The sequence below is a fragment of the Scardinius erythrophthalmus genome (assembly GCF_964197995.2).
Source record: "Scardinius erythrophthalmus genome assembly, chromosome: 22".
In the NCBI taxonomy this organism is placed as follows: Eukaryota; Metazoa; Chordata; class Actinopteri; order Cypriniformes; family Leuciscidae; genus Scardinius; species Scardinius erythrophthalmus.
Genome location: NC_138242.1, coordinates 23462706 through 23486511, shown reverse-complemented (window position 1 = coordinate 23486511; position 23806 = coordinate 23462706). Strand labels below are relative to the sequence as shown.

At 42.8% G+C, this 23806-nt stretch overlaps 2 protein-coding genes across 2 annotated transcripts in view; one reads left to right on the top strand and one right to left on the bottom strand.

Annotated features, from left to right (window-relative positions):
• Positions 1 to 1811: 1811 nt before the first annotated feature.
• Positions 1812 to 5718, top strand: hhla2b.1 (HERV-H LTR-associating 2b, tandem duplicate 1; the record flags this gene model as incomplete). Its single annotated transcript, XM_081352773.1, has 5 exons — positions 1812 to 1884; positions 2557 to 2856; positions 4323 to 4601; positions 4792 to 5109; positions 5708 to 5718. 5 exons carry the CDS (start codon positions 1812 to 1814, stop codon positions 5716 to 5718), a joined length of 981 nt encoding a protein of 326 aa, XP_081208899.1.
• The window catches only part of cip2a (cellular inhibitor of PP2A), a 44289-nt gene continuing 26188 nt past the window's right edge, over positions 5706 to 23806 (bottom strand). The window contains exon 23 of the mRNA XM_081352654.1: positions 5706 to 6031. Within this exon, the coding sequence (XP_081208780.1) occupies positions 6025 to 6031 (7 nt within the window). The 3' untranslated portion in view covers positions 5706 to 6024. The remainder of the gene's footprint in view (positions 6032 to 23806) is intronic.

Here is a 23806-nt window from a genome sequence, read left to right as displayed (position 1 = left end):
TGAGACCAAAATAAAGGATTGGCATAGACAGAAACATAGCCATGTAGAAAGCTACTGTCAGGAAGCTTAAACTGGGCCATGGTTGGATCTTGCAGCATGACATTGATCCAAAGTACATCTCAAAATAAACAATAGAATACTTCACTGACTACAATGAAGGTTTTTGCAATGAATACTGTAGCTGTCCTCTTCCCAAACCCCATAAAAATCCTGATGATGAACTGAAGAAATGAACTGAAGAAAAAGAGTCCACAAGCATGGACCTCTAAATCTGAAGGATCTGAAGAGATTCTGTATGGAGGAATGGTCTCAAATCTCTTGCCATATGTTCATCAACCTTATTACACATGGAGATGGTCCAGAGCTGTTAACTTGGCAAAGGGAGGTTGCACAAAGTATTAAATGAAGGTGTGCCAATAATTGTGGAATACATATATTTCAGAAAATAAATCTAAAAGAAGATAATCTTTTGAACTATTTGACTTTTATTGAAGGTTCATTTTACTTTAATTAAAGGTTAGATTTTTGTGAATATTTTAAATGAAAGACTGAGAGGAGAAATAGCAAAAACAAATTTTCACTGTCAGTTTTATTCATATTTACCATTGAGCCAATATTTGTGGAGCCCAATGATGCCTATTTTTATATTAGCATGTTTTGGGGGCAACTTATAAAACATCAAATATTGCAATAATGAGTGTTTGCATATTTCATAAGAATATTGTAAATTTTTACCCTATTTACCTGTAGTGGCGTCACATTAGTAGTGAAAACACATTATAATCATTAAATATTCAGGTTTTAACTAAAATGAACTAAATTACTAACTTATTAGTAACAAAATTAAAATTAATGTTGCATAAAGAAAGACTATTTTGAAAGCCTAAATTGATCCAATACAAATTATATATACAAAATAATACAAATAAACTTAATCTTTTCATCTTTCCTTACATTTCTAAAAAGCAAGAAAACTAAATTACCAACCAAACATTTTGATATGTCCTCTACAGAAAATACAAATGAATTGGGGTTCAACAGGTATTGTTTTTAGGACATTCTATATTTTCAGCCAAAAAGTATTTTTCGCTCAATGAAAAATTCTAAAACTCCACCCATTCATGCAGCAGCATTAAAGTGACAGGCCTATGCTGATACTATGAACGTGTGTGCTCCTAAAATAAACAAGTCTGTCTAGTCTTGTTCACCGTCAGAGAAGAGCTTTCCATCCACAATCAAAACGCACACACACGTGAGTCTGCCTTTTGAATCATAACCACAACACTTTTACTTTTACTTAACTAATCATGAGAATCAGTTTCATTATTATCTACTATATGCTTTTGAGATTTGTTTAATTGAGTAATTGTCTGTGTAAAGTGAATCATTTTATCTTACTTCTTTGTGTGCTCCTTATACAGAGGTGTGTGAGTTGTTTTGTTAAATTAAATTTCTTAGTATATGGCAAATTTCTGTCTTCAAATGCGTTGTTATTATGAGTAATCGCAAGAGTGTATCTGATCCGGAAGATTCTACTTACTGTACAAAAAGAAAGAATGTGATCGACAGATTTCACACTAAATAAAAACAATATGAGGATTAAGCTCTAACCTAATGCAAAATGCCATAGAAAAAAAGGTTAACGTCAAAATCATTATATAAACAACTGACAAAACTGTGAACTTTAGTCTTAAAAGTTTCAATCCTTCTGATATTTCGCCAGAAAGCAGTAGTTATCTGGTTAATAATGATTTATTGTTTATTTACAGATGATGAAGAGTGCATTCATTTAGTTTTTAAAAAAGAGAGCGATGGCAGCAGAACATTCTTGGACTTGTTTGATATTGGTGTGGATTATTGCTGATACAACTGGGAAAACTCCAGGTAATACTCCTTTTACTACAAGACTCGCTTCTGTAGGCCAACAGTGCAGCTTCTCTAGAACATTTTTCATAAGAATCCCTGGTTTAATTGAACAATTCATCGTCTCAGACACACCATGAAGTCATTACATGCTTTAAAATATGACCACAAGAATCAAAGTGCTGAGCTAAAAGAAATTGAGCACAGTGTTTTTTTAGCACAGCATTTTTCATCTGTGACCATTTGACATATTTTGTAAAAACAACATTTAAATGGCCCGTTGTCATAAGAAAAGAGTAAGAGCAGAAATCTTAGTAAAAATCGAACCAAGCACTTCATTGAAAACTGTCTGACAACCAAAACATTGGCCTGATTAATTGTCTGATGTTTATCGGTCACATGGAAAACCAGAATTCCAGCTCTGTTTATGAACTATGACCTAAATATTTTCAGGTCAATTTGTAGATCTCAAAATGCACTCAGATCAACTCAGGAAACAAGAACAGCCCCATGAATATAATTAAGTATATGATCCGTATAAATACGTTTACATACAGTATAACTTAACCTTTCAGAGTGACTGAAGATTAGACAAGACAAAGTATTTGATATCTTGACTTCCTTATAAGAAATCACTTTCTTTTACACTTTTTAGTGTAAAACCTGTTATCTTCCCCTTCGCCACAACTCTAGATATCCAGGTAACCTGCATGTTCTCAGAAGATTGTGTCCTACCATGTGTCTTTGAAGCAGTTGGAGATGAGATCATATACTGGTTCAGACAGAATGTCTTGATCTACAGTTATAAACAGGGGAGCAGCCTGTTAGATCAACACTACAACAACAGGACGTCGCTATTCACCGAAGTGATTTCCTCTGGTAATGCATCTCTTCATATCCAGAAGAGCGGCCCACAGGACAGGGGGAAGTACAGGTGTCTTGTCACCAGCAGTCGAAAAACCAGTGAGCATTTCATCATAGTCAAAGTAGAAGGTGGGCTATCACAAGTTTATGTTCAAGAGTTTAGCTAGCATAAATAAAATTACATATAAAATTATTTTACAATCACTCAACTGTGACAATTTGATACTGGCACCTTCCTTGAAGAGGGGACAAAATAAGGCCTGAAAAAAGTAGCCTACATTTTAACACCAATCTCACAGGGGCACTTTTAACCACAAGAAAAAAAAATTGTTTGTTTGATTTTCCTAGCAATAACCATTAAATAAACTTCAGAATTAAACAGGAAAAAAATTAAGATGAATAACTTAATTTAAGCTATTTTGCTTTTGTTTTTACTGTGTTCTCTAGTTAGTTCCCTTCCCAGACAGCAACAGTGTCGGCCCAGATCCGGTCCACATCTGGGCCGTGTGGAATCCGTGTGTGCCGGATCTGGGCCGGATCTGGGTCGACACTAGGCTGCTGTCTGGGTTGCTTGTTAATTTGTACCAACACCTGTTCAGTTTTATCTTTGATTCTTACGTGTATTTAAGCCCTGAGTTTCCTGTGTTTCTTTGCCTGGTATTGTTTGTTATTGTGTAGTTGTTACTATGATACTCTTACGTGTTCTCCTTGCTTATTAAAATACTCTTTATTTATCTTTGATTTATGCGAGTTCATCTACATGTGACAACAGCTATAACTTTTAAACAGTAGGCAGCACTGTCATTGTAATAAGAAAAACGTCAGGGCATTGTGACAATTACAAAAAGTGCAGTCTGGATACGTTAAAGTGTTAGTAATACAACATTTAACAACAAAATTAAAAATGTACTAAAACTACATTTGTACACCACACGGATCAAAATTTATAAGCAGAACGTAAGTGCAACCTTCACAATTTCATAACTTTTATCCAAACTGCCATAGACTCACACTCAGGAATTATATATATATATATATAATAGACAACATGTGCCTTTAAAAAGTCCCCATATAGTCAATCATTTGATCCCTTTAAAACTCATCTTTGTTGCCATCTTCATGCCTTAAAATTGCTTGAACGTAACCCTACACCCTTGCCTCATTTAGTATGCACGGTTCTATGAATATGCAAAATTGCTTATTAACCCCACCTCCACTCACTGGCACCAGCTTGGAGATCCACTTGTTGACAATCACACATTGACGTGATCGGTTACAAGGTGACGTCAGAAACACCAGCGATTTCAAACCGCGAGACTGTCTTTGGTTCACTGCAGTTTTAAGGAGAAAATACTCAGCAATGGTGTTACTTATGAATTTGCACATGGTTTGTCTTAAAGCATATTAAAAACACCACACAGACATTTAAACAACATTAAAAGCTTGATTTTCACCACAGGGGGACTTTAAAAAAGGTAATCAGAAATAAAAAATAATATTGAAATGTTCCTAATTTATAATTTATGCCACAGCAATCTAGACTTAAAAATGTTAACTACACCATAAACAACAACAACAAATATCTGTCATTCCAGCCCCTATCCACTCGGTGAGCCTCGAGACGACACGTCTCAGTGGTTTTGAGGAAGTTATATGCTCCACCCGAGACGTCTACCCAGCTCCCCGCGTAACCTTGTTCACAGAGCCAGCCGTTCTGCCTGACGCACTCCAACCCTTCACACGCAAAACGGCCGACAAACAAGACCGGTACTCTGTGGAGAGCAAGATCAGGAAGCTGGAAGATCTGACCTACATCTGCCTCGTCCAATCATTCTACAGGTCTCAGACATGGAGGACATCACTGCAGGAGAAAGGTTTGATCTCTCAGAGTAAATTCATAAATGTCTGGACGTGTTGCATTGCATTTCATCATCATTATTATTACATGAAATTGCATCACCAAATATTTCCAACGCCGACCAAACAATTCCATGCAGATAAGAGGTAGTGTATACTATCTCCCACTTTTCAAGTTAGAATTTTAACCAATTTTCAATTGAACAGAAATATCTAGCATCGAAGGAAAATATCTAAACATCTCTTGCACGGCTCCATGGAAGCTGCAGAACTTCACACTGACATGGTCCTTCACCAAAGGACACGAGACTTCAACCGTCTACACCTATGACAGCCTCACACAGCTGAGCTCCAGCGTTTGGAAGGACAAGGTGCGACTGGTGACCCCCAGGGGTCAGGGTGGGGACGGGTCACTGCAGTTCCTTATCCCGCTGAGACTGGAGCACGCTGGTCTCTACACCTGCATCCTCTCTGCTCTCCGGACCAAGCATGAGGTCCGTACTAGGGTCAACATCACACCGAATGGTGAGAACATGTTTAAACCGACACCATACATTTCAAATTTTAATAATTTAATATCACAAATAACAGCATATTTCTGAAATCCAACACTCTCATAATTTGTAGCCATTTGCCAAATTGGGTTAATTCGCATGAATTCGTACAATCTCATATTGTATGTACAGTATGTAATACGCTCTGCTTACTCCCCACTGACGGTAAGGTTTAGGGGAGGGGTGGACCTTCTTGATTGTTTTTTTTCTTCTAAAAATCATATGATTTCATACAAATAACCAAATCATACAAATTCATATGAAATCACCACCTTGTAAAATGAGATCAGGTTGTGAAATCTGATTTGTTAAGCCACATTCCAAACTGTAAAATAGCATTTGACTATATTAATATACTAAATTCTTATATGCAGTTGCTTAGCTACTGTAAACAGCCTATTAAAGAACTATAATATTTGAAGAGGAGTTATTTAATGAGAATATCAATAATATTATGAATAAATCATTATTTAATGAAGACTAGTATAGCTCTTGTTATACCTCACCTTTTAAGCTCTGTTCTTTAAGAAATGTGTTGCAATTTAAGAAAAACTTTTTTTTTTGATTAGAGTATATCTGACTTTTTATAAATATGCACTGGTCAAGCTTGGGCACCTACACTTTGTTAATCATAACTTGATTATTGAAAATGAAATGATGAAAATAAAAAGATTAACTTTGTCATTGCTCAGTGGGTGACTGAGAGCAAGTTTACATTAGAGTTTCACCTTGTTTAACTTTTAACATTTTGAAGATTTCAGTAATTTTATCAAACATTACTTCTAGAGTGAGATAAACCAACAATCACAGAATTAATCAAATCCATTTGTACTTACAGATGCTTGTGATGTCACTTCCTGAATGATGATGTCAGTAAGGAAGTGGCTTAATTTCTGTTAAAAGACATTACAAAACAGAAAGCAAAGTGATATCAAAGATAAAATAACCACTTTAAATAAAAACAGTTACTTAAATTAAAACAAAATTCAAATGAAAACATGTTTTGTTTGAAACATTTTGACTGAAAAAAGGGGCAAATAAAGAAACACCTGGAATGTGTTTTAATCGAGCAAACATCGAGTTCAAACCAAAGTTGGGAAATAATTAAATTCACCACACGTTTAGTTAATTGTGATGCCGATAGGCCTACTTCTATAAAAGAAAATAACTAATATGATAGTGTGATCATAGTTTAAAATTAATTATTTATCCTACATAATAAAACATACAAGTAAAAAATATATATACTGCATAATAAGAAGTATAACTGAGCAACTCGAATCTGTAAATAACAATGATTTTACCGCCATACTCTCTTGAACACAACAGCCTTTGGTGGATGATTGTTTCAGCTAACTAAACAGCAAAATGTGATGTTAAAATTTCATTGATCTTTCTTGAAGACAAAATAATCAGCACTTGTATTTGATTTATGTTCAACTAAGAACGTATTTTCTTATTTATTTCGTTGACTATACAAGTTGTTTATTGTTTCAGCTAAAAGACAGTCAGAGAGCTCCACCCAGTGGTGGATTCCTGCTACTGTCATCACAGGCCTTGCAGTCTCTGCAGTCGCAGCAATAGTGACTATAAAATGTAAAGGTATGGATTACCAGAATCTCAAAAATATTTATTTGAAATATCTATAGCCTACTTATACTTAAATTATTTGTCCAACAATGATATCTCCTCCAAACCAGTTGGCTGTTCAAAATCAAGTCAAACCCATGTAGAGGCTGCAGAGATGCGACCAATCAGAGGTTTGTTTGTGGTAACAGTTAAGTAGCCTAATGAATATTTTCCTCATTGCATCACATTCACAGATCACTCTATTCTTTACAGTAACTGATGCAAACAGTGGAGCTGCATCTGAGGATACCTGCTTAACAGAAGAGATCAGAATGCATTAGCCTACAGTAAATGGGACGCAGCAATCTCTGAAGCACCTTTCAGTCCTTCTTTTAAATCCTGAAAAGTGATTGATTTGTTGTCACTCAGGATAAAAGAAGTGAAAGGAAGTAGGCTATTATATTTTATTATAGCATATTCTTATTCTTAACTTCTTATTCTTACAATTGTTGTTGTTTGGGGAAAGTCTAAATACTTACTGTAATCATGACATAAAAACAATCCAGTGTTGAATTTCTATTAACTTTTAGTTAAAAGTAATTGTAATTTTTTTTTTAATGTGAGCTTCTCTCAAAAAAACGTTTTACAATTGCATGCATGGTTGACCATGGTAATCTCACAAATGAAAACGATTTTTTATGTATCTGCATGACAGCATTTGTGAAATATCTTAATGCAGTAAATAATGTATATGTATGTATGTATTTATGTGTTTTTAATACACGGTCTAACTTGTTTTGTTCAGAATTAACCAAATGTAAATAAGTGATCAATATCCCAGACAGCAACATAGTGTCGGCCCAGATCCGGCCATGTTGTCGGCCCACATGTAGGCCTGCCAGATGTGGCCCGGATCTGGGCCAACACTACTGTATGTTGCTGTCTGGGATAGGGCTGAACGATTTTTTCGATTAATTCGAATTTAATGTTTTGCCAAGAATTTATTATTTTTAAATCAAGGAATCGCGGTTTTGAATAAAAATGTTAACAAACGTTACAATAAGACATTATTGTTACAATACTGACGATTCAGTTAAGACAAGAAAATGATCCGACCACATGGCGCGCCTGAACACATAGGGCCCTTTTTTAACGATCTGAAACGCAAGTGTCAAAGCGCAAAGCGCAAGTAACTTTGTGGGCGGGTCTCGGCGCTGTTGCTATTTTCCCGGCGGGATAAATGACTCTTGCGCCAGGCGCAAATCTAAAATGGGTTGGTCTTAAGTAGCTTCATTATTCATAGGTGTGGTTTGGGCGTAACGTGAAATAAACCAATCAGAGCGTCATCTCACATTCCCTTTAAGAGCAGGCGCGCTTGTTCTAAAACGGATTCCCAATAAAACGCCGGATTTGCCAGGCGCGCGCCAGGAGCAGTTCACAGCCAAGGAGAGCAACACTCTCGTCAGGGACGTTGGGGATGGAGAAACACACCCAAATTAACTTCGGTTAAAAAGGCGTATGATAATTTGGGTAAATGTGTAAGCTAGATGTATGCTTTTATAATAAATTGTCTATCTATCTATCTATCTATCTATCTATCTATCTATCTATCTATCTATCTATCTATCTATCTATCTATCTATCTATCTATCTATCTATCCTAATAATGTATGATTTGCAAAAATGAAAACTGCTGCTTCTGTGTAGATGAGAGAATCAAAGTGTATGCGCCTTGTGCACACGCTACATTGATTATGGCCAAGCATGCGCCCTTAAAATAGCATATGAATAACATGCGCAATGCGCCACTGACTTTAAACTGTTTTTTCCTGGTTAGTGGCGCAATTGCTTTCTAAACCTGCAAAATAGCATGAAGGAACGTTTGCGCCGGAACACGTCTCCTTTTTTGCGCTGAACCGTCCAGGGAGCGCAAGTTCATTCCCTAGTTTAGCGACGTGCTTCTGTGGAGGGAAAAGCGCGCTTTGCGCGGGTGCAAAATAGGAATGATACATGCGTCGGTGTACAAAGTCAATTGCGCTGGGTGCAAGATAGGGCCCGTAGTCTTTAAGCGGCTGTTCACTCAGAAATGCCTTATTGCGTTAGGAATAAAAACGTTTCGGTTACTCACGTAACCTCTGTTCTCTCTAGAAGAGGGAACGAGTATTGCGTAGTTGCTTACGCTACGGGAAAGCCTTTCTTTCTCGAGATACTGAAGCCAAAAATTATCCTTAATTTTTATAATCTTGTCAACGCAGTGCGGCAGCCTGCAGACCTAGGGCAAGCTTACTAGCGTGCCCATTGGCTGCCCTGCGGCAACTGCAGCAGCCTACCGCTGAGCCCTTGGCGTGACGTCACGACCAATGAGCGCGCTTGGCGCGCTTAATGCGTCACAGCCCGCGAAAAGGGGTGTGGCTTAGCGTATATAAACAGGGCTCGGAGGCTGCTTCTCTGGTTTCTGTCGCATGAAGCGAAATGAGCTCGTGGTGCGAGCACGGCGGGCTACGCAATACTCGTTCCCTCTTCTAGAGAGAACAGAGGTTACGTGAGTAACCGAAACGTTCTCTTACGAGAGGTTCTCTCGTATTGCGTAGTTGCTTACGCTACGGGAACGCCCTTGTCAACGCCGTGCGCGCCCAGCATCCACTGAATGAGTCCCAGGGAGAGCCCGGGGAACGTGATAGCAGAGAGCCGGGCGGCCCGAAGAGGGCTAGCGCCGTACATAAGCACACACTAGGGGGTTAGGAGCGGCACGGCCGGTCCGAACTGACAATTCCCTGCATAGTGCAGCTCAACCAGTAGAGCTAAATCACACAACGTAGCCCGCGCACAGATAGTGGGCTGGCATACGCGAGACTTAGACTGATAACACTTTCGCCTGCAAGGCGGGAACATCCAGGTTGTAAAACCTAACAAATGTGGAGGGGGAGGCCCAGCCTGCCGCTGCACAAATGTCATGAATGGGAATCCCGCTGGACCACGCCCACGACGAGGCCATGCCTCTGGTGGAGTGAGCTTGAATGCCCAATGGGCACTGCAGGTCTTTAGACGCATAAGCAGCAGCAATAGCGTCCACTATCCATCTGGACAGGCTGTGTTTCGAGGCGGCGAGACCCTTGGTGCGCCCGCCAAACGAAACAAAGAGCTGTTCCACCACTCGTTTGACTGAAGACAGTGCTATCAGAAAAACGGTTTTGAGCGTGAGGTATTTCATATCCACAGTTTCCAAGGGTTCGAAGGGATGCGCTTTCAGGGCCTCCAAGACCAGTGAAAGATCCCACATAGGAACCGAGGGGGGTCGCGGGGGGTTCATCCTCCTGGCTCCTCTAAGGAAGCGGATGACGAACTCGTTCCTTCCTAATGCGCGGCCCAGCTCTGAACAGAGAGCGCTGAAATGGCCGTGACATAGACTTTGAGCGTGGAGGGGGACCTGCCCGCGTCCAGTAACTCTTGAAGGAAACACAGTACTCGCGATACCCCCACATGTCTGTGGATCGAGCCCCTTAGCAGTGCACCATCTGTTAAACACTGACCATTTCGACATGTAGAGCCGCCTCGTAGAGGGGGCTCTAGATTGTATGATCGTGTTCATGACCCCGTCTGGCAGATCAGCGTGTAATCGTTGAGGCTCCACGCATGCAGAGACAGCGCTCTGGATGGGGATGCCATATCGAGCCGCGGGCTTGAGAGAAAAGGTCTCTCTTCACCGGTATCGGCCAGGGGGCTGAGTCTGCCAGCTGTATTAGATCCGGGAACCAAGCTTGGTTCTCCCAGTATGGGGCTAAGAGGAGCACTGTGTGGCGCGCTTCCCTGATTCTCTTGATGACCTGAGGCAGCAGAGAGACCGGGGGAAAAGCATACAGCGGGCCGCTGGGCCGGGTCTGGGCCAGCGCGTCCTCGTTCTTCGAGAAGAACTCTGGGCAATGAGCGTTGTCTTTTGACGCAAAAAGGTCGACTTTCGCTTTGCCGAAACGGCGCCACAGTGACTGGACTGTTTGGGGGTGTTGAGACCACTCCCCAGGGGGAACGCTGTCCCTGGACAGTCTGTCGGGGCCCTCGTTCAGGTGGCCAGGCACATGCGCGGCTCTCTCAGCGAGCGCAGAGAGTGCTGAGCCCACACGAGGAGGCGTTCCGCCAGGGTGCAGAGCGTCTGATCTGACACCGCCCTGGCGATTCACATAGGCCACTACCGATGTATTGTCCGTGCGGACTAGAACATGGTGACCGTGGAGGAATGGGAGGAAGTGTTTGAGAGCTTTCTCGACCGCGAGCATCTCTAGACAGTTTATGTGTAGGAGATTCTCCTGGTCTGACCAGCGGCCATAGACCGGTCTGCCTTCGAAGAGCGCTCCCCAATCTAGGTTGGAAGCGTCTGTCGAGACAACTTTCCGGTGTGAAATCACTCCCATAGTCACTCCTGTGTGATACCATTCGGCTGCCAGCCAGGGCTGCAGGGCTGAAAAGCAGCTCTGATTCACTCTGACTCGCAAGCCGCCGGCCGCCCAGGCTCGGTGGGGCACGCGCGCTTTCAGCCAGCGTTGAAGCGGGCGCATGCGCAGTAAGCCCAGCTGGAGCGCTGCTGCAGCTGAGGCAATATGCCCCAGGATACGCTGGAATGTCCTCAGCGGAACCCGGCTGCCTATTTGGAGGGATGCGGCGAGGAGGCGGATGCGGCGCGCGCGCTGCTCCGACAGTCTGGCCGTCATAGCCACCGAGTCCAGTTCTATTCCAAGAAGGAAATTGACTGACGGGGCGATAGCGAGCTCTTGGTCCAGTGACCGAGAGACCCAGATCCTCCAGATGGCTGAGAAGCGCTGTTCCGTGAGACACAAGTTCCGTCTCTGACAGCGCTAGAATAAGCCAATCGTCCAGATAATTCAGTATTCGCATTCCCTGTTTTCTCAGGGGAGCGAGAGCCGTGTCCATGCATTTCGTAATGTACGGGGTGCCAAAGACAGGCCGAAGGGCAGGATTGTGTACTGATATACTCGACCGTTGAAGGCGAATCTCAAGAATGGCCTGTGACGGGGAGTTATCTGGATCTGAAAATATGCGTCTTTTAGATCGAGAGAGATAAACCAGTCTCCTGGGCAAATCTGCGCGAGGATTTTTCTGGTTGTGATCATTTTGAACGGCCGTCTCATGAGGGCTTTGTTCAGATGTCTCAGATCTAAAATAGGTCTTAACGCTCCGTCCTTCTTGGGTACGAGGAAGTAGCGGCTGTAAAGGCTCGACTCGCTTAGAGAAGGATGAACCTGTTCTATAGCCCTTTTGCGCAGTAGCTTCGCTATTTCGGCTTGAAGCAGGTGCGCAGCTTCTGAACTCACTTTCGTCTCCGTCTGTGCTAGAAAGCGCGGAGGGCGACGAGCGAATTGAAGCGAATAGCCGTGTTTTATAGTACTCAGCACCCATTCTGACGCGCCCTGAATAGCTTCCCATGCTTCCGCATGCATAGCTAGGGGTCGAATGGTCTCTGGGTTCAGATCGCCGCGCTGCGCGGGATTGGGGAACCTGTATCAGAGAGGATGGAGCGGCGTGCGCGCCGCTGGTGCTCGAACACGGGGGCTGGTAAACAGTATTGGCCGGCTGTACAGCGTTCGGTAGCTCGGTCCCAGAGGATGGAGCGCGATTTGCTGACAAACACCCCTGGCGCGAAAGCGGCGTGGGGATTGTAATGTCTAAAAGTGAGTGCGCGTGCACCTGAGCGGGCGCAGAGTTTACACTTATGACATGGCCAGAGTTTGGGAGCTTAGAGGGTGTGCGACCCGAGGTAACTGAATGGCAGAGCGAGCAGCGGGTAGGTGTGAGCACAAAGTTGTGGGCACATTTACTACACTTAGTACTCGAGCGGCTTGTGTCCGCTTTATGAGAGAGCGCTCTATGCGCGTTACCATGGGGACCATGTTTGTGTGAAGCAGTGAGCACATGGGAGTGGGCACATTTTCTACACTTATAACACCCTCGGCTTGAGCCGCTGTTGCCCGGGGTAACCGAGTGGCAGAGCGAGTTACAGGTAGATGTGAGCACAGAGTTGTGGGCACATTTACTACACTTATTACTCGAGCGGCGTGTGACCGCTTTATGAGAGAGCGCTCTGAACGCGTTACCATGGGGACCGTGTTTGTGTGTAGCAGTGAGCACATGGGAGTGGGCACATTTTCTACACTTGTAACACCATCGGCGTTATAGAGCAAATGCTTTGATGGCTCATATGTTTAGACGCTCATAAATACTCAAGCACCATCCTGTGAGATGCAGGTTCGCTTTCTGTATGTAAGAAAGCTGGCCGCGAGCTCGGAGAAGACAGCAGAAAAATATTTTCTGCCGCCAGAGCCGGATTTGAACACGGTTCTCCAGTGCAGAAGCGTAAAATTCTGCCACTGAGCCACAGGGGCACACATGAGCTTCCAGTTGGTGCGAGCATATGACCGAGCGTCGTGTTTCGGCGTTTGTTTGCAGGCGCGCGTGTATTAAAACAGGCCCGTTTACTGCAGCATTAGTATTTCCAGCCGCCTAACTTAGAGGGGACTGAGAAATATGTATCCCGTGAGATGCGGGTTTGCTTTCTGTATGTAAGAAAGCTGGCCGCGAGCTCGGAGAAGCAAGCAGAAAAAAGTTTTTTCTGCTGCCAGAGCCGGATTCGAACACGGGTCTCTGGTGCGGAAGCCTAATGTTCTGCCACTGAGCCACAGGGGCACACATGAGCTTCTGGTCAGTGCGAGCATATGACCGAGCGTCGTGTTTCGTTTCGGCGTTTGTTTGCAGGCGCGCGTGTATTAAAACAGGCCCGTTTACTGCAGTATTAGTATTTCCAGCCGCCTGAACTTAGAGGGGACTGAGAAATATGTATCCCGTGAGATGCGGGTTTGCTTTCTGTATGTAAGAAAGCTGGCCGCGAGCTCGAGAGAAGCAAGCAGAAAAAAGTTTTTCTGCTGCCAGAGCCGGATTCGAACACGGGTCTCTGGTGCGGAAGTCTAATGTTCTGCCACTGAGCCACAGGGGCACACATGAGCTTCCAGTCAGTGCGAGCATATGACCGAGCGTTTGTTTGCAGGCGCGCGTGTATTACAACAGGCTCGTTTACTGCAATAATAGTATTTCCAGCCGCCTGAACTTAGAGGGGACTGAGAAATATGCGAGGATTGGAGGAAGTCCGGCCTAAGCGGGACGAAAACACTCTCTCTTCCTCCTTTCGCCGGTGCTCGTGACGTCCGCTCTGATATCCCTTGAGAACGGCGCAGTTGCGCGGCTCGAACAAAGGGAGAGAGAGCGGGAAGATGTCATTATGTGCTGTGACATCGTTTGTTTGCAGGCGTGCGTGTATAACAGGCTCGTTTACTGCAATATAGATATTTCTAGTCGCCTGAGCTAGGAGGGGACTGAGAAATGTGTGAGAAACGGAGGTGGCCGGAGAGTGACGCGCGCGACCGAGACGCGGGGTAGCTTTCTTATAACGTAAAGGAAGCCAGCCCGTGACCGTCTACTTCTAACATCCCTTGTGAGCGGCGCCTTGCGCGGCTCGAACAGAGGGGGAGAGGGCGTGCGTCATCCGGGGGGGGGGGTAGCTTCCTTGTAACGTAAAGGAAGCTATAGCCCGTGACCGTCCGTTCTGACATCCCTTGTGAGCGGCGCCGTTTGCGCGGCTTGACAGAGGGGAGTAACCAGCTGGTCTGCTTCATCCCCTGAGGCGACGGCAGTGCGGGCAGAGGCCGGCCGCTGCGCGTCGGTGAAGGGCGGGGGAGAAGGAGAGAGCGAGGCTCGCGGGAGGGGCTCCGGCGAGCGCTCAGCTATAACCACCGGCTCGGAAGGCCTTTGAGAGCGGCGTTTTTTCTTACGCGGCCCGGAAGAGGCAGCCGGAGAAGGTGGAGGATCGTGAAACATGGCGAGTCGAGCCCGCAGGGTCGACATCGGCAAGTCCTCACACTGTTCGCAGCCGCCCGTGAAGGGCGCGGGCTGCGTGGTCGAAACCCAGGCAGAGAGCGCAGATCACGTGGCGGTCTCCGTCGCTGAGCGCGGCTCTGCACGAGCCACAGGATGAGCGAGGCATTTGCAACAACGCCTCGCGCTCTTTTAGATGCAAAGTGTGTCGCGGGGCGAACACACAAACACATACAACACAGAGCAGTAAAAGGATATATTCGCCGGATAGCGAAGCAGGCAGGGAAAGTTGAAGGCGGCGAAGGCGGCCGGCGTCCTCAGGCTGAGATCCTCGGTGTGCTGGTCGCTTGATTCGACGGCGGCTTCCTCAGAGAGCAGCGATGCGTAGAGCTTCGCTGAAAAGACAGAAATCAGAGAAGCAGCCTCCGAGCCCTGTTTATATACGCTAAGCCACACCCCTTTTCGCGGGCTGTGACGCATTAAGCGCGCCAAGCGCGCTCATTGGTCGTGACGTCACGCCAAGGGCTCAGCGGTAGGCTGCTGCAGTTGCCGCAGGGCAGCCAATGGGCACGCTAGTAAGCTTGCCCTAGGTCTGCAGGCTGCCGCACTGCGTTGACAAGATTATAAAAATTAAGGATAATTTTTGGCTTCAGTATCTCGAGAAAGAAAGGCTTTCCCGTAGCGTAAGCAACTACGCAATACGAGAGAACCTCTCGTAAGAGAACGAGACGCTAGCAGTGGAATGGGAAAACAGTTATAGACACGAGTTTTTTCTTAACTCGAGCGCCATGTTTTTAGAATGCCGTTTCATGAGTGAAACATAAACACAACAGGAACAAAAGCGCAATGGAATGCAAAATCCTGTAATGAACCACTGTATGTTTGATATTTCATGTTGGCATGATGGTGACAGGCTTAAAGGTGCTGTTATTTTCTGTTTTTACAAAGCATTTGCTGTTAATAATATTACTGGTGTTATTTATTATTACTTTTTAACAAAGAAATATTTAGCAATTTTATATTATTCTGAGTGTATAGAATATGTTTAAGATATGTTTGTACAACATTTGCCTTCATATGTCATGCAAAGATAGCCTATTTAAAGGGATACTTCACCTCTGGGAAGATGAATGTGTATTTAAAATAGGTCATTTAAGTAGAAGAAATGTGGAGAAATTTTTTAATTTGGAGCTTTCTAGACTGAGAAAAGCCAGAAAATGTATTTTTGGCTTATGTGGATGAAAGACAACAACTCCCAGAATGCACTTGCTTCGCTGCCTTAGGAGGCCACGCCTACCGGTTAGAGAGCACAGTTGAAAACAACAAGGCTAGCCTAAGTAAGTGATGAGTTTGCCAGGGATTTAGAGACCCAAAATGTCCGGGATTCGGCTTTTGCGTTCTACAGTCGCCATTCATCATGTTTACTGTGGCGAGCAGGACGAGGCTGACGGCCGCGGGAGAACGGCGCGAGGCCGGTGGCGTCATTACTGAGACGCGCCTGGTCTCGCATCTCTCACGGAGGAGCGGAAATTTTCTTAGCAAGGGTAAAACGCACATCAACCGATCACTTGTTTAGCGTTCATGTAAACACTACAGTCAGATTCACCAATCGGAATTAATTCAGTTAGATTGAAATGAGAGGTGTGCATGTAAACAATGAATGGCGACCGCAGAACGCAAAAGCCGAATCCCGGACATTTTTAACAGTCTCGCCCGCCGGACAAGTCCGGGAAAAGGAAGATGGTAACCCCTACTTACTCAGCTTTCTCCTATTATTCAGCTTTCTCCACAGAACAAGAGCATGCTAGCTTAGCTTCCAAAGAAAGACGGCTGATACTGTGTACATTCTGTGAGTGAGATCCCACCCTCTATGGGCGGGTTGTAAACATGCGGAACAATGGCATCTACTGGCTGTAGTCTTTAGCCTCTGGACAGAAAATCCTCCGATGACGCAAAATGACGATTTTTGCGTCATCGGAGGATTTTTTCCAGACAAAAAATACATAAACCTCTTGTCTCAGGGGGATATGAGGGGGGTAAGCATGGTAATTCGAAAATACTACAGGTGTTCTACACCTCCGTGAAGTTGGCACCCCATAAAACGAAATACTTTCCAAAACTATGCCATTCGTTTGTGCTGCGTTTGTGCTGATTTGTGCCGCAAAAACCAACGTTTGTGCTGGTTTCGTGTTTGAGATATTGAACATTATTTTTTGGGTTGCGTGACGTCACTCTCCACCCCATGTCCTTCAAATCGCTCAAAACCAGTGTCATTCGTTTGTGCTCGGTTTGTGCTGGTTTGTGCCTTTAAAACAAACACTGTATCTGTTTTCCTTTCGCAGATATAACAAATTTAATTCGGGAGCTGTGACGTCACTCTCCACCCCACCTCATCTAAATCGCTCCAAACCGGTGTCGTTCGTTTGTGCTCGATTTGTGCTGGTTTGTGCCGTTAAAATAAACACTGTATCTGTTTTCCTTTCGCAGATATAACACATTTAATTCGGGAGCTGTGACGTCACTCTCCACCCCACCTCATCTAAATCGCTCCAAACCGGTGTCGTTCGTTTGTGCTCGATTTGTGCTGGTTTGTGCCGTTGAAAGAAACAGTGCAACTACGATCCCCTCTTAAATATAAAAAAAAATAAACTTTTTAAGTAGCCTACAGTTACGTAACTGTCCATATGGTCCAAATCGTTGCAAAACTGTGCCGCTCGTTTGTGCTTGATTTGTGCCGGTTTGTGCCGTTACGATGAACATTGTATCTTTTCCCCCTCCTTAGAAATAACACATTGGATTCGGGACAGTGACGTCACTCTCCACCCCATGCCGTCCAAATCGCCCCAAACCGGTGCTTTTTGTTTGTGCTCGATTTGTGCTGTTTTGTGCCGTAGAAAGAACCATCATAAATGATTCCATTCTTTAGACATCACAAAATATTTGGAGGAGTAGTAACGACACGCAAGCAAGCCGCGCTCTCCATCCATCTCGTCTACAAACCAGGGGTGCGTTTCCCGAAAGCATCGTTGGCCAACTATGGTCGCAAGTTCATCGCAATGTCCATTGAACTCTATTGGTAACGACGGAACTTGCGACCATAGTTGGCCAACGATGCTTTCGGGAAACGCACCCCAGTCCGGTTCGTTTGTGCTCGCACCGGGCCGCAGCTGTCAGTGTTCTTTTCTTTAGATATGGGAATGTTTTATTTTAGATTTGTGCTATTGACATTTGGTCTTTATATAATCACCAATGCACTACGATATGTAATGTATAGGCTACTGTCACTACTCTGGCTTTAAGCTACGTGTGACTGAGGCTTAATTTTGTATTAAAATAAATTAAAATAACCAATAAAAAAAAGTAGGCTATTAAAAAAAATTGTGTAGTGTCTTAAGTTTTCTGAATAGGCCTAATTTTAACAGCTAGTGCCTGTTTGTGCTGTAAAAAGTTTCGTTTGTGCTGCTTCGGTTTTTTAGATATTAAAATCTATGAATCTATTATAATCTGTAAAATCTAAAATATTAAAAATTTGGTCATTCTGTTGGCACTCAGGGCACTCAGCCCTCAGGGCACTCCAAATTCAACCCAAATAGGCTCGTTCGTTTGTGCTTCGTTTGTGTTGGTTTGTGCCGGTATAATTTCCGTTTGTGCTGCATCGGCCTTTAAAATATTAGGCATAGACAATGACGTCGTTTGTGCTGGTTTGTGCTGCAAAACGTGTCGTTTGTGTTGTGCTGCTTCGGTTTTTTAGACATTAAAATTATATTTTTTGGTCATTTTGAGGTCACTCAGGTTTCACGGTTTCCACAAAAAAATATTAAACATAAAAAAAAAAAAAAAAAAACAAGCAATGTTTAGGCCTATTAAACATTGATAAAATATAAGAGCCTTTCTTAACTGAGCAGTGAGCACCAATAATAATTGAGCACAAAATCAACATCTTACGATTTCTGAAGAATAATGTGACATTGAAAACTGGAGTAATGATACAGAAAATTCAGCTTTGACATTACAGGAATAAATTACATTTTAATTACATTAAAACTGAAAAAATATCACATTAAAATATCTAGGCTATTTATAGGCTAATCGTTTTTCACAATATCAGCAGTGTTGTGCAAGTTACTTCCAAACTGTTATACATTATACTTTGTTACTTTTAGCAGCACAAACCAACACAAACGAAGCACAAACGAACGAGCCTATTTGGGTTGAATTTGGAGTGCCCTGAGTGCCAACAGAATGACCAAATTTTTAATATTTTAGATTTTACAGATTATAATAGATTCATAGATTTTAATATCTAAAAAACCGAAGCAGCACAAACGAACCGGACTGGGGTGCGTTTCCCGAAAGCATCGTTGGCCAACTATGGTCGCAAGTTCCGTCGTTACCAATAGAGTTCAATGGACATTGCGATGAACTTGCGACCATAGTTGGCCAACGATGCTTTCGGGAAACGCACCCCTGGTTTGTAGACGAGATGGATGGAGAGCGCGGCTTGCTTGCGTGTCGTTACTACTCCTCCAAATATTTTGTGATGTCTAAAGAATGGAATCATTTATGATGGTTCTTTCTACGGCACAAAACAGCACAAATCGAGCACAAACAAAAAGCACCGGTTTGGGGCGATTTGGACGGCATGGGGTGGAGAGTGACGTCACTGTCCCGAATCCAATGTGTTATTTCTAAGGAGGGGGAAAAGATACAATGTTCATCGTAACGGCACAAACCGGCACAAATCAAGCACAAACGAGCGGCACAGTTTTGCAACGATTTGGACCATATGGGGTGGACAGTTACGTAACTGTAGGCTAGCCTACTTAAAAAGTTTTTTTTTTTATATATTTAAGAGGGGATCGTAGTTGCACTGTTTCTTTCAATGGCACAAACCAGCACAAATCGAGCACAAACGAACGACACCGGTTTGGAGCGATTTAGATGAGGTGGGGTGGAGAGTGACGTCACAGCTCCCGAATTAAATGTGTTATATCTGCGAAAGGAAAACAGATACAGTGTTTATTTTAACGGCACAAACCAGCACAAATCGAGCACAAACGAACGACACCGGTTTGGAGCGATTTAGATGATGTGGGGTGGAGAGTGACGTCACAGCTCCCGAATTAAATTTGTTATATCTGCGAAAGGAAAACAGATACAGTGTTTGTTTTAACGGCACAAACCAGCACAAACCGAGCACAAACGAATGACACCGGTTTGGAGCGATTTGAAGGACATGGGGTGGAGAGTGACGTCACGCAACCCAAAAAATAATGTTCAATATCTCAAACACGAAACCAGCACAAACGTTGGTTTTTGCGGCACAAATCAGCACAAACGCAGCACAAACGAATGGCATAGTTTTGGAAATTATTTCGTTTTATGGGGTGCCAACTTCACGGAGGTGTTTTACCTCTAATACAAAGCTTAATGCTAAATCCTGAAGTAACCCTTTAACAAATAAGTCATGTGTTTTACATTTAGGCTACATCATGATAGATCAATTCAGGTGTGGTGCACTTGGAATATAACTTTTTTTAACCAGATGGTTAATAAAAGGAATGTTACTTGAATCTGTCACGACCGCTCAGGGAATGAAGAGCACAGGATCCAAAAGTGCAGCACGAAGTATTTATTAGGGGTAATCCAAGAATCAATATCCAAAAAGGCAGGCAATGGTCAAATCCAGCCAGGCAGTCAAGAAAAACAATAAACAGACTATAAACAGGAAAGACACGGGCAACAGACGCGGTGTGACGAATAACATTGATACACACCGAACATGAGACAAACAGGGCATTAAATACATGAATGACAACGGAATAACGAGAGACAGCTGGTTATACAAACAACAGACACCTGGGTGCGATACACAGACAGACTTGTGGGGAATGGAGTTCTAGTGCCTAACACTGTGGGGAAAGAAGGACATCTAGTGGACACCCGGGGAAACACAACCAGACACCGTGACAGAATCATGCTGTAGTTACGTTAAGTTGACTAGATAAAAATGTAAAAAATCTAAATTCCCAACAAACACATTTACTTTCTACTATGGCAACGTATGGAAGTAAAATAATGACAAATGTTGCATAAATATGTATATTTGGTTAATGCAATTTAATATAAATGTGCATTATATTAACTCCATTGTATTTTCAGGGCTTGCATTTTTTTATGGGCTGAAATTCAACATGGTTGTATATTTAAGCTGTGAATATTTCAATTCAAATATTTCACACACGTTTTCATTATTAAAAATTCAATAATCCATATTCACCTTTCAGATTTCACTTCCAAAATGTTCATTCTGTTTAAAAATACAACCTATAATATTCGACCGTCAATTTTCGGTCCATTGTATTTCGCTTTACAAATTTGTTTCCACAAATTCAGTGGTTTAAATTCGACAGAAAATGTAACATTTAACATCCGATCCGGAAACGGCAGGAATATCAGTAGATCGACGATTGATGATCTCCATAGCTGTTAGTCAGTCTCACCAGCAGGGGGTGCAAGTGGATGTTGACGAAGAAAACTATAGAGCAACAAAAACTGTGTTCCAAGGAAACAACCTTCACCACACAACATAGTTATAGCAACATTTTGGCCATGTAGTTAAAACGTTGTTAGAAGGTTGGGAACGTTGTGCCAATGTTCTGTGTTTGCTGGGTTGTGAATCGGTCAATCACTTTTATTTTATTTTTTTTCATATCGCCCAGTGACACGGGGATGTCGTTTTTATTACTCAACAGGTGAGTAAGGTAGGCTATTTTATTGAACAAAATTTCCATATGTAGCTCTTTAACAGAGTTTATTGTAAAGCATTATTGTGACGGGGAATTTCTTTGTGGTTGTTGTAGCGCTTTGCTGGAACTTATTTTCAAATAAGTACTGTGTTTTTAAACGGGTACAATAACGTCTTCAGCTAACGTTAGTCAACTTGAGATCTTTTCCATCTAAACTGGTTATATCTCTTAAGGCTTGTGAATGTTTTATGAGCAATAGGATAATCATATTCATCTGCAGTCGCAGAGCCAAAGCACAAGCAAACAATGTTGGCGAGAAGGCCAAAAGTTATGGTGTAGCTGTAGGCTACCTTTAAATATCAACTTTCACATTTAAAATTTTATGTGAAATACTCATTTTTGTAATATTGAAGCAGTCTACCTCTTAACAACTTTGTCATATTGTATTTATCTGCAATAGCCTAATCAGAGGTGGACAGTAACTAAGTATTGACGTCAAACCGACATCGGGTTCTGACGTCAATCAGTTTGACATTGGATTTTGGTTGAAAAATGAAAGTCGGGTTGACGTCAGAACACTGATGTTGATGTTGAACTCGATTTCCATTTTCAACCACAATACCACGTCTGTCCAACGTTGGAGATTAACGTCAATCTGACATTGAATTCTTTCTGACATCAACCTGATTTTCATTTTCAGCGTTGGGTTTGGTCTTCTAAATGCAAATTTTGTCATTGTTTTGGAGCACATTACCTTATAGATAACAGTAAGGCTAACATATTCATACTTAAAGCCAAAAAACTTTAAATAGGGCACTATTTGAAGGAACAGCCATTTGAATCTCACATTCAATCCCACCACTTAAACTGTGTTCTAGAAATAAATTTTATATATGAGGGTATAGGTAGGCATAGATTCAGAGGTATAAGGTACTGTAAGTATTACATACAACAATACAACATTAATAAAACAATGCATTGACATTTACTTTTTACTTTTGATACTTAAGTACTTTTAAAAACGACTCGAGTACTTTATACTTTTACTTAAGTACAAATCAGTCTTAACAACCTTTACTTGTAACGGAGTAATATTTGACCAGTAGTATCTGTACTTTGCATTACTAAAATCTGAGATGCAGAGATGTTTTTCAGTCAGGTATGGTATGCGATTCTCTTTTTTGTCCATTTTTTCAAAATCACTTGAAATCCTATTCCTAACCCACTTACAGCCACTGAGTTAGAAGTACTGAAATGAAAATTAAGCAACTGTGGAAAGGGCAGGACTCGAAAAACTCCAGCCAATAATTTCCAAGACCACCTAGAATCAATGGACAGTAAGTTCGTCAATCAAACGGTCGTACCATACCGACCTCAACCCATCCCCCTCGCGTGCGTGACCCATAGACTGTAAAAAATAGGCGATACCGCGAGAGACAGAGGGAGAGTAATGGAAGGAGTCAGGGCCAGCGTTAGAGGAAAGAAGGTAGGACCATTTGAGTTGTGTATTTTCAAAATCTGCCGGCCGTTTTGCAAATCCCATACCCTACCTTTCAAAAAAAAAGTCATTTAGGCGGCAAATCATTATTGTGGTATAATGATGTGATATTTTATTTGTTGTAATGTGCAATCTACTCTACACCACTATCCGTTGGTTTTAGTGCGTCATTCCTGGGTTGAGTTAGGATTACAGGTAATAGGTTGTTTGCATATGACGTCACGTTGCTGCGTTGCCATGGCGCGAAATGCAGATGGAGGGCAGAAGTGATTTGCAACACTTAGGAAGCACTATAACAAACTCAAAATGCCTATGTTTTGCGTCGTTTATGGTTGCTCAAATCGATCAAACCGAGAAACCATGAGGAGTTTTTATCGTGTACCAAAAGTTGTTGTTCATAAGGGGGGGGGGGGGGGATGCAAGAAATTGACCGAAAAACGCCAGAAAAATGGCTTGCAAACCCACGTCTGCGGTCGAGAGGAGCCGAATCGGAAAATGCCCTTGTGTGCAGTGATCACTTCATCAAAGATGAGTTAATACAACTTAAGTGGCTATGTTTGTGTAACGTACCAGTTTCCGAACTTTGTAAAGTCAAAGTAATTGTTTCTTCTTTTCTTTGAGTTTGTAAGTTACCCCTTGTTAACTGAAGACAAACGTGTAACGTTAGCAAACCTACCTACAAAGTGTTTTGAGGGTGCAGCCTTCAGTGGTTTAGTGGTGTTTCGGCGGACCTTTGAGAGGTGTTAACCTAATAATGTAAAGTAAACAGCCGTAAAAGTAACGTCGAGAAGCGCCGCAGCGTTGAATAGTTGTTAGGGTTAATGTTACGGATTAATCCACAGGACAAAAAAGTAGGGATGGCTGATGCGAAACAGTCGTTTCGAAGCTTTGCGAGATCCCAAAGCGCAGATGTTTCGAAACACTGATCCGAAGCGTGATTCAAAACACCCATGTCACGCTAGCATTCTGCTAATGAA